This window comes from Tursiops truncatus, chromosome 16 (assembly GCF_011762595.2).
Source record: "Tursiops truncatus isolate mTurTru1 chromosome 16, mTurTru1.mat.Y, whole genome shotgun sequence".
In the NCBI taxonomy this organism is placed as follows: Eukaryota; Metazoa; Chordata; class Mammalia; order Artiodactyla; family Delphinidae; genus Tursiops; species Tursiops truncatus.
This window is the reverse complement of record NC_047049.1, coordinates 11503055-11518217: the sequence shown is the minus strand read 5'-3', so window position 1 is coordinate 11518217 and position 15163 is coordinate 11503055. Positions and strand designations below refer to the sequence as shown.

General features: G+C 54.5%; 1 protein-coding gene across 6 annotated transcripts in view; it reads left to right on the top strand.

Moving 5' to 3' along the window:
- The window catches only part of GRK5 (G protein-coupled receptor kinase 5), a 224904-nt gene that overhangs the window by 197070 nt on the left and 12671 nt on the right, over positions 1–15163 (top strand). For all 6 annotated transcript variants that reach the window (XM_033842014.2, XM_033842012.2, XM_033842013.2 and 3 more), the window contains 6 exons: positions 4909–4972; positions 5869–6009; positions 7566–7756; positions 10461–10498; positions 12205–12294; positions 13894–14102. In XM_033842014.2, the coding sequence (XP_033697905.1) occupies positions 4909–4972; positions 5869–6009; positions 7566–7756; positions 10461–10498; positions 12205–12294; positions 13894–14102 (733 nt within the window). The remainder of the gene's footprint in view (positions 1–4908; positions 4973–5868; positions 6010–7565; positions 7757–10460; positions 10499–12204; positions 12295–13893; positions 14103–15163) is intronic.

The following is a 15163-nucleotide window of genomic DNA, read 5'->3' as shown; positions in this document are numbered from 1 at the left end:
GCGGTCCAGTGGTTAGAACTCGGTGCTTTCACTGCTGGGGTCTGGGTTCAAGCCCTGGTCGGGGAACTAAGATCCCTCAAGCCACTCAGCGTGGCCACAAAAGAAAAAAAAAAAAAAAGAAAGAAAGAAATTCCTAGCAGAGGAATTCCAGGGGCAAGGTTTTCCGCTGTGAGGGACTGCTAGATTGCCCTCCCAAACTGCTGCCCGATTCCCAGTCCTGCCGGTGCCTGGGCGCGCGCTTGTCCTCAGATTCAGCAACACTCCTCTTCGTGCGTGAGAGCCGGGTTTCCTTCTTGTTTATCTCTTCACCTCTAATCACGGGTGAGACCGAGCATCTTTTCATGTGTTCCATTTGCCGCCTTATTCTCTGCAAAGTGCTCTCACACACAGGGTGATGACTTGGCCGGGCAGAGGTGACCTCCGTGTGACTGACAAGGAAGGAGAGGCAGGGAGGATGTGGCTTGCTGGGTCACCCGGCAGGGATTAGTGCAGCCAAGGAGGGGACCCTGGCCCAGGACCCCCAGAGCGGTGCTCTGCCCACCACAGCGTCCCAGGATTTGCAGGAGAGGGCAATGCTTACATTAAATCCATGCTGGGTTAGCTGGTAGGTGAGGGTGGGAGTTTCCCCTCCCACTGCCCAAGGTTCCTGTGCCCCAGGGGCCTGGCACTCACTGCCATCTGCGTATCTGGGCTGTGGTCAGAAAGCAAGGAGCCCTTCTGCTCCTGCATGTATATCGGCATCTGTGCTGGCCAAGTCCCCTGCAGACGCTTAGGACACATACCTGTGGGACATGAACCCCCGAAAAGCCGAATTCACAGCACTCCCTGCGCACTTCAGGAAGCCCTGAGGAAACACCCTGCCCTGTAGCCTCTGGGGGACGTCTCTCTCCACCCTGACCCATGGGGGTGACAGAGAGAGCAGTGGACGGTCTTCTCTGTTGGTGCACTGCCTGCCACTGGCCGCCTTGCCCGTGCACGTCATGCCTCCAGGAGATGGAAAAGCCAAGTGTGGGCCACCAGGGGCCCACAGCCTGGGTCTGAGTCCCAGCTCTGCCTCCTCCCTAGGGGCTGGGGGAGGGATGCTCTCCACATCTTGGTTTCCTCACCTGTAATGTGGGGATAATAACACTGCCTGCCTTATAGGCATGGGGTGAGGGTGAGGTGAGATAGCACCGCACACATCAACAACGCCAGCCTTTGGGCCTTGGGAAGTAAACTGCTGAATGTAATTGTTGGGATGAGTCGTCACTGAGCACATTGGCATCACCATTGCCGTCTCCTCCCCCTTCTGATATTGGAGGGAGCAGCTGACCCTTGCGGAGGACAGTCTGGTGGGGAGGTATTCATCTTGCCCCACCTGCCACTCTGGAGCCCTGGGCTGTGTAACACAACCCCACCTTCCTGGGGTGGCAGAGTCAGGACACCGAAAGTGGGCTCTGCAGCAGCCTTCCTGGACTCCACTTCCAACCCAGCTACTTACCAGCCGTGACCTTGGGCGTCTCATTTCACCTCTCAAAGCCTAAGCCTTCTCATCTGCAGAATGAGGACAGTAATAGTCTCACCTCCTGAGGCTGGTGTGAGGATTACATGAGTCTATGTATAAGCTGCTTCAAGCAATGGGGATTGTTACCATAGAGACCCCCAGAAGGGGCTGTGTCCTTTATCCCAAGAGTTCTAATAATGACATCTGACACTCAGCAGCTTACAAAAAGCCTTCAGATGCATATACCCTTTTACTGAAGATGCAAGGCTCAGAGAGGTTGATGGGTTGGCCCTGGGTCACACAGCAATGGCCTGGCAAGGGTGGAGCCTGAAGCCCAGGTCCCTCACTCAAGTCCTTCACTCTTAGCCCACCCAGCACTCCTGTTCCAATGGAAGCCTTTAGCTGTGGCCACTGGCTTTCACTTTACTTGTCAGTGCCAAACACATGAGATGGAGAAATGGACTTTTAAAATCTGCATGCTGACTTCAAAGAAGTTATGCCCTTCTGAGGGCGTTAAGCTGTTGAAGCCAGCAGGGCAGGACCCTGGCCTAGAAATGCCCTAAATGACTGACAGCACCCCGCCTTCCCCCCACTCCCTTTTTTTTCTTGCTAAAAGGATCATGGCCTGTTGGTGCTGTACTGTTGAAATATTAAAGGGATTTTTTTTTCCCTCCCAAGGTTAACCAAGAAATTCCTCGGAAATTGTATTACACTCATTTCCCCCAGCAGAGGAGCTCTGCGGTAATGTCGACCGACTGTTTGTTCTCCGCGTATCGTAAACTGTTAGGCCTGGACGCCTTCATGTGGTTTCGAGGGCAGCTGGAAGAAACGCTTCCCAGGGCCACATGGCAGATGCAGGCGCATGGCAGGTTTGCTCTAGGCCGGCTACTCATGTGTAAGATGCAGAGCAAGGGGGAGTTCTGCCCAGGGGCAGCCTGGGCCCCGCTTCCTAAAGAAACACCGGAGAAGAGAGAGTGAGTCGAAGCACATGAATTCGAGACAGGCGTGCCAGGGAGTGCTCCGGAGGTTTCAGGGCTGTCCTAAGAGAACAGAGTGGTGCCGAAGCTGTGATTTCTGGTGAATCCCAAATCCTCTTCAGGACCCAGCAGCGAGAAGAGTTTCCACGGAAGATTCATTCAACAGCTGCTGAGCGACCAGAGGCTCACTGCTCTTTCTCGAGCAAAACCAGTTCTTTGGCCCAATTCAGTCTCACACCAATGCCCGCCCTGGTTAAGACTCTTGGGGTGGGGTTGGGGCATGCTCAAAAATAGTCCTAGAGGGGCTTCCCCGGTGGAGCAGTGGGTGAGAGTCCTTCTGCCGATGCAGGGGACACGGGTTCGTGCCCCGGTCCGGGAAGATCCCACATGCCACAGAGCGGCTAGGCCCGTGAGCCATGGCCGCTGACCCTGCGTGTCTGGAACCTGTGCTCCGCAACAGGAGAGGCCACAACAGTGAAAGGCCCGCGTACCGCAAAAAAAAAAAAAAAAAAAAGTCCTAGAGAGCCAAGAACCAATTTTAACGTCGTAAAAGCTGCTTGTTCTTATCCATGAATCAACTGATGAACATTTAGGTTGTTTCCATGTCTTGGCTATTGTGAATAATTCTGCAATGAATGTAGGAGTAAAATATTTAACATTTATAAATGGACCATTACTCAGCCTAAAAAAGAAGGAAGTCCTGCCATTTATGACAACGTGGATGGACCTGGAGGTCGTTGTGCTAAAGTGAAATAAGCCAGACACAGAAAACGAGCACTGCGTGACCTCACTTACATGCGGGATCTAAGATATTCAGACCATAGAAGTAGAGAGCAGAGTGGTGGCTGTCAGGGGTGGGGAGCGCTTGGAGAAATGGGAGATGTTGGTCCAGGGCACAAGGTTTCAGTTATGCAAGATGAATAAGTTTTGGGGATCTCCTTTACAACGTGGGGACAGTAGTTAACGGTACTGTATTATTTACTTAAAATTTGCTAAGTGAGTAGATCTTAAGTGTTCTTGGAAGAAAGGAAGAAAGTACGGAGAAAAGGGAGGGAGGGGGGAATGTTAATTTTGTGAGGTGACAGAACGTTAATTAGCTTGATTGGGTAATCATTTCACAATGTATACATATATCAAAACATCAAGTTGTACACTCTTTGTCAATTATACCTCACTAAAGCCGAAAAGAAGAGGGGGAAAACCTGATTTTCCTTAGCCAAACAGACCAGTGATGAAAAAGCGCACACTGTCTGCAAGGTGGAGTCCTTTGCTGCAACTAAATGGCCATTTACTTATTTACCCCACAAGTCCCATCCTTGGCTCCCGATCAGAGGCTTGTCTCATGAGACATTATAAATGGCTTTGGTGGGACTTCCCTGGTGGCGCAGTGGTTGAGAATCTGCCTGCCAATGCAGGGGACATGGGTTCGAGCCCTGGTCGGGAAAGATCCCACATGCGGCGGAACAACTAAGCCCATACGCCATAACTACTGAGCCTGCAATCTAGAGCCCGCGAGCCACAACTACTGAGCCCACGTGCCACAACTACTGAGCCTGCGTGCCACAACTACTGAAGCCCATGCGCCTAGAGCCCATGCTCTGCAACGAGAGAAGCCCGCGCACCGCAACGAAGAGTAGCCCCCTGCTCGCCGCAACTAGAGAAAGCCCGTGCGCAGCAGTGAAGACCCAACGCAGCCAAAAATAAATAAATAAATATTTTTTAAAGAATGGCTTTGGCTAATTAAAATGGGGAGTCGGGAGACACAAAAAGATTAGTCATAAATACGGCTTTTGGCAGACAGGATCTTCCCGTGTTCTGGGGCTCAGGGGGGTTACATATAGCACAGCGCCCTCGGTGGCGGGAAGCCTGGGAACTGCCGTGAGAGAGTAACCAGACTGGACCTGGGGACCAGCAGTCTCTGCCCACAGGAGGCCGGGTCTTCCCCGGGCAAGTCTGCAGGAAGGAATAGCTCGGGCGCCCCAGGACGGGAGGTGCAGCCGTCCTGCCCTCCTGCCGTCCTGCCTGCAGGTGTGGGAGGGAGGGCTGCGGTTTCCTTTGTGGCCTCCGTGGGACACCAAGCCTCTGTGGCTCCTGGCCCCCTCCCCTCTCCCTGCACTGAGGACACAGCTTCCTCCTGAGTTTAGCCTCATGATTTGCATTTGGGAGAGAGAGGGGAACCACAGGGAAAGTGTGGTGAAGCAGCCTCCGCTCAGCTCTTCCCTCCCAGTGCAGTCCTGAGGGCGGCAGCCTGGGATTTGAACACCCGGCCCCAGCCCCAGAGCAAGTCCTCGAGGGTCCCGTCTGCAGTGATGGTTCCAGGGGTCCCCGGGGCCTGGTCTGGCCGTTGGTGCCTGGCGCTGGCTCTTTTCAATGCTGCCCTTGTCTGTTTCTTCTGGATTCTGCATCTTAATACTACAAGTCCCATGTTGGATTTTTGCTTTTTTCCAGGCAACCGGTAACCAAAAACACTTTCAGGCAGTACCGAGTACTAGGAAAAGGGGGCTTTGGGGAGGTAAGTGAATATCCACGTATTCATGAAAAGTTTCTGGACTCTGGTCACCTTTTCTGTCCCTTCGGGCTTGGCCTGAAGTGTTCTAAGCATGGCTTCCGAGCGAATGGCTTGGTCATGCGCCCCTGATGGAGAAGGAGGGTGAGGCCGGGGCCTTGAGAAGGTCTGCTGTGTCTGAGGTGAGGAAGGAGGGTGTGTGTGGCAGGGCAGCTGAGCTGGAGCCAGCCTCAGGCAGGAGTCACGTCTGGAGAGGAGAAACGGGCCCTCTTGATTGTGTTTGGAGGGAGAAGGGAGGGCGTGAGGGGCTGAAGCATCCTGGCCACACCATGCTGTTAGTATGCGCTGTTGTACTTAATCTGATCTTCCCAAGCCTTGTTATTCCCACTTTAGAGATGAGGAAAGCTGAAGTTCACAATGGTTAGGTGACCCAGGCAAGGTCGCACAGCTGAATAGGGGCAGAACTAAGACCAGACCCAAATGCCCTGGCTTCCATTCCTCTGAATTATACAGTCAGGGTTCGCAGGGGTCTCCCATCACTCCCCCCCGAAACAAGCCTCTCCTACCAGCAGCTGGTGCTTGCAAGTCCCCAGTTATCAATGGCTACATCTGGCTGGAAGCTTGGGACAGAGCAGATCTAGTTGCCCCTGAGAGAGGAACGGTTCTTTAGGCCTCAGCCAGCCGTCTAAGCATTGGTGTAAGTGGCTGATTCTGCACCTCAAGGGCTAGGATCTGCCTAAGGTGCCGCCAAAGCCGGATCTCAAGGGCAGGGCCCTGGGAGCAGTGGGTCCACGGCCAGGCATCCTCCAAGCCCCAGAGACACAGCATCCTGGCCTTGAGGGAGCTTCACACTGGCCCTGTTTCACGTGCCGTGTGCCCTTGGCTTCCTTCTTGCCCCTCAGGTCTGTGCCTGCCAGGTTCGGGCCACGGGTAAAATGTATGCCTGCAAGCGCCTGGAGAAGAAGAGAATCAAAAAGCGGAAAGGGGAGTCCATGGCGCTGAATGAGAAGCAGATCCTGGAGAAGGTCAACAGTCGGTTTGTGGTGAGTGTCAGGGCCCCAGGGACAGGCCCCCTCCTGGTGACTGGGACTTCTGTCCCTTAAGTGTGACAGGTCCCCATCCCCCAGGGCATGGGATGCAGGGGCGGGGGGCTGCAGAAAGGAGCCCGACACTCTCTCCATCACGAGGCACCTGGGGGTCAGTTGGGGCTGACAGTGGTCACCAAGCTAGCCTGGCTCCCCTCTGGGCGTGAGACCAGGCTTCTCTGAGCGCCTCCGTGGACGAAAGAGGCCCACGCGGGGCCCAGCCAAGGAGCTTTGTTTCCACAGACCCCTGTAGGCTGGTTTCATCACAGGAGACCGAAGTGTCAGGATCCTAGAGAGGCCCATCTGGTTTATATTCGTGTGTTACTGCATCCAGGCTAGGCTCTGCTGCGGTAACAAATCAACCCCAACTTGAAGTAGCTGAAAATGGCAAAGGCTGTCCTTTTTCTCACCCCAAATCCCATCAGATCAGACCACCTTCCTTCATCTTCCAGCCGCACCCTTCCCGGGAGTGTGGAGCGTGAGTGCTGGGGGCTCTGCACTGCCTCGGCTGCAGTGACACCCCTCACTTCCACCCACAGTCCTCAGCCAGAACCGGTCATGGCCAGGGACCAGCCGACCGCAGGGGAGGCTGGGAAATGTGGAGGAGGACTTGGGTATTTGGCCAGCTCTCAGTGTCACTGCCACTTGTTATTATAAAAAATAATATATGCTCCGGTAAAAAGTCAAACAGCACAGATGGGCGCAAAGTAAACATAAAAGCCTCCCTCTCTAAGTAACCATTCCAGACGTGTTTGATTCATGTACAGATTTTATTACTTTTAGCCAACGCGATCTTACTACAAATCTTAGGCTGCAGTGTTTTCCCCCTTAAATTGTAGAGCTTTTCCTACAACAGACCAACAGCTGCACCTCTTTTTTAAAGCTGTGCACCGTTCCCCAGATGCACAGGGAAGAGCTAGGCCACGACCTGTGCAGCCCGTCCCCACGATAGAAGTTGTTCCTGGTTTTGAAGCCACCGCAACAAATAAGGCTACCATGTCCATCCTTCAGCATCCCTTTGGCATATTTCTGTGAGGGTGTCCGTGGGATGGACTCCTAGTGGAGGAATTGCTGTGTCAGAGGGTGTGTGCACGGCCCCCAGTTTCACTCCCACCAGCTCTGCGTGAGGGCGGGCCACGCCATCCACGTGGTGCTGCTGTCATCCCCCAGAGTGGGCTGGGCTTTACGAGGTGATACCCAAAGGGGGCAGAAGTTTTAACCACCTGATGCACACGCATGCTTTTGTGACGTAAAAATGCAGACACCGTCCTGTTGGGACCCCGGAAAGGTGCTGGCCTGCCCCTTCCAGCTTTGCCCCCTCACCTAGAACCACTGAATCTGATGGAGGGGCAGCAGCAGGGGCACCAGGAGGCTGTCAGGGTGCAGGGGGTGGCGTGAAGCTGCTGCAGCTCCTGCACCCTAGCCCTCCCGCCCAGCTTCAAGGCCCGGGAGGAGGAGTGGACGTGGTCAGAGGGTCCCCGGAACCCCACCGCAGGGCTGTCTTGTGCTCCCAGGTCAACCTGGCCTACGCCTACGAGACCAAGGATGCGCTGTGCTTGGTACTGACCATCATGAACGGGGGGGACCTGAAGTTCCACATCTACAACATGGGGAACCCGGGCTTCGAGGAGGAGCGTGCCCTGTTCTATGCGGCAGAGATCCTGTGCGGCCTGGAAGACCTCCACCGTGAGAACATCGTCTACAGGTGAGTGGGCTCCCCTCCCAGCGCCCCGCAACCCCGGTCCCCCCATCTGAGTCTGAGCAGGTGAGGCTGACCCTTCCATGCCCTGGACTGGACGCTCGACCCCACCCTGGGAGTCGAGGCCCGGGCATTGCCCTTGAGTCAGGCTCCTGCCCAGGAACCGAGTAAGGGAGGGAGGCCAAGTGTTCCGTCAAGAGTTGATGAGGTTGGGCCACTGTTCCCTTCCCAACCAGCGCCTGCGAAGCTCAGTGGAGCCTGGTGGCCTGATCCGGAACGAACCCCAGGAAGACTTTAGTAGGATCACCACCGCGGCAGGCATCAGAATGGACCCCGTTCCCTCCCACACCATCCAGCTTTTTAGGACCAGGTGTCCAGGTTCTGTGCGCGGTGGCCCTCAGACTCTCCTCACAGGCCTCCTCACAGAATTTTGAAAATCTGTGTGCCCTCATACATTTTAAGTAGACATCTGAAATTGTCCATCATATGTTAAAAGAGTGGCTAATGTTGATATTTTGAAATGGAGCTAAAGTGACATCACATTTCTAAAGGTATCCAGTGGAATCTGATTGCTGTAGCAAATTGATTTCCACCATCGTGCAGCTAAAAAAGTGCATGAAAACTCCTTAATGGTGAGGAGTTTTCTATCATTTTCTTCTCTACTCCCCTCCACCCCGACAGAATAGTTATTATAATGTAATATTTTTTTGCATAAAAGTTATCGATTAGCATTCCACTCTGAAATATGTGGATGTATGTAAGATTTTTTTAAAATTTCCTTTGACCATAAGGCTCTAAGTGTTAAGATAATATATTCTGTTGAGTTGACCTTATAATTATTATTACTAGATTCCACCTCTAATTGGGATCTATGGTGACTGGCTCCAGAGCCATAGTCACATTTAGGAGTGGGGAGGAACCTGCTCTCCTTCTGTCAACTGAAGCCACCAGCACGTGGGGGACCCCCGCCCCCCAGCCGCTGGGGACACACACCCCAGTTTGAAGACCTTTGCCATGGGGCTCTTGTCGGAGATTATCTTGGGAGCCCGAGAAGGTTTTGAAAGCAAGAGGAATGGTCTTGATGACGTGCCCTTCTCCCCACACCATCTCCCAATTTATGCTTTTGTTTTGTTTTCATTCAAGTGGGAAGAGAGTCAGAAAATGTTCCCTGAGGGTTGAAAAAAGAATCCTCCACTTGATTGCTTTTCTCTTAAAAAAAGAAAAAAGTCATCCCTCCAAATTCTAGCCCTTCGTCTATGGAGGAAGGGAACCATGGTGCCTCCCCGGCCCCGACCACTTGCCAGAGCCTCTCTGGGGGTGTGGGTTTGTGCCCACTAGCCAGCTGTCTTTCCAACCCGGTGGTCGGTGGGGGCTGATTAATTGCAGTGATGACTCCTGCCCCTATTTGGAATGGTTAACACACCAAAAGCATGCAAGTTAACAACAGCAACAGAAGTATGTCGTAATAAATAACTACATGCAAACACCAGTTATCACTTTGTGACGCTGCACCACTGGATTTGGGCACAGGAACTGCTCCCCATGAGGAGAGCTGCCCTCCCATTTGATGAACAAAGCCAGTTGGTTGAGAACCGAATCCTCGATCTAGATGCCATGTATCATCTGCCCGATGGCTTAACTGAGTTGCACACACTATCCTGTTATTCTTTAACTCGTGGAGAAAACCTTTTATTAATAAAACCAGGGCTTCCCTGGTGGCGCAATGGTTAAGAATCCACCTGCCAATGCAGGGGACACGGGTTCGAGCCCTGGTCCGGGAAGATCCCACATGCCGCGGAGCAACTAAGCCCGTGCACCACAGCTACTGAGCCTGCGCTCTAGAGCCCGTGCTCCACAACAAGAGAAGCCACTGCAATGAGTGGCCCGCGCACCGCAACGAAGAGTAGCCCCCACTCGCTGCAACTAGAGAAAGCCTGCGCGCAGCACAATGAAGACCCAATGTGGCCAAAAATTAATTAATTAATTAATTAATTAATAAAATAAAAACAGACACTTCTGCTGCCTCCCTCCCCCCCAGTGGGAGTGGAGAGGTTCCCTTTCACATGAGCACGATCATTTCATCAAAGAGAAGAGAGACGTTAGGGACAGGAGGAGGCGGCTGCGTATACAGCCGTGCCTTCTGGCGGTGCTCTCTCCCAGGCTGTGGCTCAGCTGGAGTTGGGAGATGTGCCAGGCTCCTGGGGGCCCCCTCCCAAAGGGGGTGTTTGTCCTGGAGGTTACCGTTCTCTCCCTTACAATCCTCTGTCCCAATTCTGCGGCTGGTTCTTTGTCCTCAATAACTTCTCCGCTTTCATTCCCAGACCCTGCTCTGCCTTCAAGGCATCCTGAGACCTCAGGGTCTTCTCAGGCCTGGAGGAGTCTGTCACCACTCCAGCCAGAAGTGTTCTTAGCCCTGGGGCCATCAGTGTGTGGACAGGTGCCAGGACTAGCCTTTGCCTAACTTCCTTTTCAGTCACTCTCCAGGGTCAGGAAGGCACCTATGGCAAAAAGCAGCATTTGTTTTAAATTCCTGGAGGGAGAGAGGTTAGCACAAGATTGTCTTGACCCAGAGAGAGACCAGACCCCCTGAGCCCAGAGTCGGGAAGGAAACACACAGGCCGGCTTGGCCCAAGGGGATCCACCCAGATGCTGGTGTGCCCTTGCCTCCCAGAACAGCCACACTCACTTGCTGGTGATCTTTCCCTTTCAGAGATTTGAAACCTGAAAATATCCTGTTAGACGATTACGGTAAGTCAGGCAGCGGCCCGGGGATCCTTCTCCTGCTCTGCAGCTGAGGTGAGCGTCGCAACCCAAAGGGAGCAGGGGTTCCCCCAGCGGAGACTCAGAGACACTGACCCGGGGTCCACGGGAGGGCAGAGGGCACGGACAGAGCTCCCACCCGGTAAAGAAGCAGCCGAGAGGGAGGAGAGGGAGAGAGCGAGCAGTGAGTGAGGAGTCGAGAATTCCAGAGACTCTGGGCCAGTACTTAACTCTCACCCAGCTTCCCTGCGCCTCATCTTCCTTGTTTGTGAAATAGAAACAGTGGGTCCTGCCCTGCCTGCTTCAGACGGTGGAGGGTGGTGGTGAGGTTCTGACAGGATAGCTTGAGGAGAAGTTGTTTTATCAACTGTAGCCAGCTATAAATGTGTTGGGCGTTATTACTTGTCTGTCACCTTGTGATTTTCTTGTGTGTTTGCGCACATGCACGGATAACAGGAGCCACCACAGCAGCCCCTCATGACTCTTCAGCCTCTCATGCCTGGGAAGGGGTTGTCACATCTTCTATCTAACTAGATCTTCTCATCTCTACAGAGGGGGCAGGGCCGACACCCCTGTGCCCATTTTACAGATGATAAGATTGAGGCTCAGAGGAGCCAGCCTGCCAGGGTCACTCACCCAGCAATATCAGTGGGGAGTTGAGACCAGAAACCAGTTCTCCCTGCCAGCACGCCCCAGACGTCAGGCAGCCCCAGGCTGATGGGAGAGAGAGAGGGAGGGAGGGAGGGAGGTTGTTCGTGGCCAAGCGAAGAGGTTTGATTGTGATACTGTCGTGTGATACTGTCGTGGGCTCAGGGCCCACCGCCCCTCTTTGGATGCGCCCAGTGCCCGCAGGGGGTCTTGCTTGTTCCAGAACTGTGCCCACCACTGATTTGTTGCCCAGTGGCTGGAATCTGTGTGCTCTCTCCCCTGCCCCCTACCGTTCCTGCCTTTGTCAAGGGCCACTGAGCCAGGGGAATCCACTCAGCTGCAGCCTAGCGGGGTCTCTGGCATTGGGCGTTGCTGAGGTCCAGGCTGGGAAGGAGGGTAGTGTTCCTCCCTGCAGGGTCAGATGAGGCCACGACTCTGCCAGCTGGGCCACTAGGAGAGACAGCACTGAGGTGAGCTCTCAGCACCATGTTGTCTCTGCCTTTGGGGGTCGGTCCTGGTCCAGGAGCTCCAATGCCTCCCCACAGTCTCTGCTAAGCCTGGGTGGCAGTGTCTCCAAAGGGAGAAAACAACCCCCAGAGACCAACAAGGCAGCACAGGGAGTTGCTTCCCAAATTGCTTCATGATTTTCCCCCTTAAGCAAATTGTTGCAAAATGTCAGGAGGCTCTTACATTTTCCCATGAAGCAATCCCAGAATCAGGCCAAGGCATTTTAAACTTTGTGACATCAGCCTTCCAAGAAGCCCATTAGGGCATTTTATGAGGCAGGTCTGCAATCGTCTAACCAAATCCAGGCATCCTTTTCATCGTTAAGTTTTTCTCCGAAAAAGTAATACTTTACCCCTGTCCTCTGACACCTGGACTCTCCCAAGGGTCTGCAGTCACCCTGCCATGGCAGGTTCGGTACCACTCTTTCTAGGACAGATGAAATGCCAGGGGCCCATGGCAAGTCTGGGGCCCTGCCCAGGGTAGACCGGATGCCCACATGACCATCCCAGGGACCTATTGACTCTATTGTCCTCCCTCAGGCCACATTAGGATCTCGGACCTGGGCCTAGCTGTGAAGATCCCGGAGGGAGACCTGATCCGCGGCCGGGTGGGCACTGTCGGCTACATGGGTAAGTGTAGGCGCGGCCTCTCACCAAGCCCCACCCTCAGAGCCACTGGCCTCTTTGTGCAACTAGAAGTAGTCATGCTGGGAGGTGGGAGGTCTTAGCCAGGGTTCGGGGAGCATTGGGGCACCAGGGCGCAACTTGACTTCACTGAGCTCTGCAGCTCCCACCCCTAGCCCCAGCTACATCTCTTGGGAGGGCAAGCCCCTCCCAAGGTCAGTGGCAAAGCTGACAAACAGCGCTGCCTGGGAGTGGGTGGAGTAGGGGTCTGCTGAGTTGGCAGACAGCCTTTCAGGGTGACCTCGAGAGATCATTAGGAAGGGTCCAGAAAGGAGAGGAGCACCCCACCTACTGTGTCACAAGTACCATTCTAAGGAGAGACCAGCCTCGGGCTCCCTGCGCTGCATCCCCTGAGGCTTCTCTGAGACCATCATCCCGGGAGCTACGGGGAAGAGCCCCAGAGCTACACCGACCCCTGGAATGCTCCTGCCAATAAGGGATATTCCCTGGGCTTCCTTCTGCACACCTCCCACTCATAAGCCCACTCACACCAGGAGGTAGAGGACTCCTGAAAGCTCTGGGGGTGTGGGAACCTTGTTTTCCTCTACCGGGCTGTTGCCAGTGACACATGCTTAGGGTTCTAGACTTGGTCTCTGGTGCTCGAGGGTCCTTTTCAGGTTGCACGACATTGGAGGACCTCTGGGGTGTATATCTGTGTGTATGTTGGGGGTATGTTTACCCATGTGAATGCTGAGGGATGGATGGACAGATGACAGGTAGATAGATAGATAGATAGATAGATAGATGACAGATGGATGATGGGTGGATGGATGGATTAATAAATGGGTGGATAGATGGATGGATGGGTGGATAGGTAAATGGGTGGATGCATGCTAGATGGGTGATGGGTAGATAGGTCCATCTGTGCACCTTTGTGTGTGTCTGCCTGTGCGTCTGCGTCTTCTCCTCTTTCACAGAGTGTCTGCACAGCACATGGTGTTGTGTGCATACCAGCACATGTGTGGATGCATTTGCCTCCCTGGATGAACGTGGCCTGCCTGATGACCTGAAACTATCTTTTTTGCATTTCTATGGTGAATCTATAATTCATTTAATCAAAATGTTAGAGAAGCTATTTGAATTCCAGCTAAATTTAAAATCATTTTACTTCGGGTGGACACACCATTCATTGTAACAAATATGTGTGCAGCACCTACTGTGTGTCAGGCGTCGTACCTGTCACCGGGCACAGCAGGGAATAAGGTGGCTCACGGTCTAGTGGGGGAGACATCAAGGGAACAGGTTGTTTCCATCCACTGTGGTCAGGCTTCTGAAGCCACAGTCAGAGTCCTGGGAGCACAGCAAAGAGCAACCAGGGCAGGCTCCCAGGAAGCGGTGGTATTTACAGCAGTTGGTGGGCCAGGGTTGGCAGAGGGAAGAGGTCTGAGCCATCAAGCTCCAGGCCTTCTGTGAGCAGCAGCATCACTCCTGGCTGCAGGACGTCCCGAGGCCCCATTGACATCGCAGTCCTGGCCCCGTCTGCCCGGGCTCTGACCTGCCACCAGATGTCTCTCACCTCTCCTCGCTTCCCTGCTCTGCCCCCAGCTCCAGAGGTCCTGAACAACCAGAGGTACGGCCTGAGCCCCGACTACTGGGGTCTGGGCTGCCTCATCTACGAGATGATCGAGGGCCAGTCGCCCTTCCGCGGCCGCAAGGAGAAGGTGAAGAGGGAGGAGGTGGACCGCCGGGTCCTGGAGACCGAGGAGGTATATTCGCACAAGTTCTCCGAGGAGGCCAAGTGCATCTGCAAAATGGTGAGCTCCCGGTGAGCCAGACGCTGCCCCGGGTCTGGTGTCCAGTGCTGGCTCCCCTCCCGGCCCTTAGCCGAGAACAGCAAATGGGCTGAAGGGGACAGGGTCGGGGCATGCTAGGGTGTGGGCGATGAAGCCACCAGCCTGGAGGAGCAGGCTGTGGACTGGGGCGGGCGGTGAAGGCTTCCAGGAGGAAGCCTGGGGTGGAGCAGGGCGGCTCTGTGATAAGGGAGGGGGCTGCGTGACAATGGGAGACACCCTCACGTCCAGCTCTGTGGGGGAAGCCAGCATGGGGAGAAAGGGGCTGATCCTGGCTCGCCCCCAAGACACAGAGGGATCCAGGCAGCCCCTACCCTTGACCTTGGGCCTCCTGCTGTCTCTCCAGCTCTGGAACCCTGGCTGCTGGCTTGAGGCCAGGGGCTGCAGGTGGTGGGTGGGGATAGTTTCAGTCTTCGAACATCTTATACTCGAGTTTTCCACCCACTATATGGAATGTTGGTCACACTTGCTGGGGCCCTGCATGGATAGTGAACTTGACCCGGCCACAGGCAGGGCGCACTCGGGGAATGACCTTTAGACAGGCTGGGTGGACGGGGCCAGACTGGGGGGCTGGAAGCCAGATAGAGGAAGGAGTGACAGGAGCCATCAAAAGTGGAGCTGGGGGACTTCCCTGGCGGTCCAGTGGTTAAGACTTTGCCTGCCAATGCAGGGGGTGCGGGTTCGATCCCTGGTCGGGGAGCTAGGATCCCACATGCCTCGCGGCCAGAAAACCAAAACATGAAACAGAAACAATGTTGTAACAAATTCAATGAAGACTTCAGAAATGGTCCACCTCAAAAAAAAATCTTAAAGAAAAAAAAAGTGGGGGCTTCCCTGGTGGCGCAGTGGTTGAGAGTCCGCCTGCCGATGCAGGGGACACGGGTTCATGCCCCGGTCTGGGCAGATCCCACATGCCGTGGAGCGGCTGGGCCCGTGAGCCATGGCCGCTGAGCCTGCGCGTCCGGAGCCTGTGCTCCGCAACGGGAGAGGCCACAACAGTGAGAGGCCCACGTACCGCAAAAAAA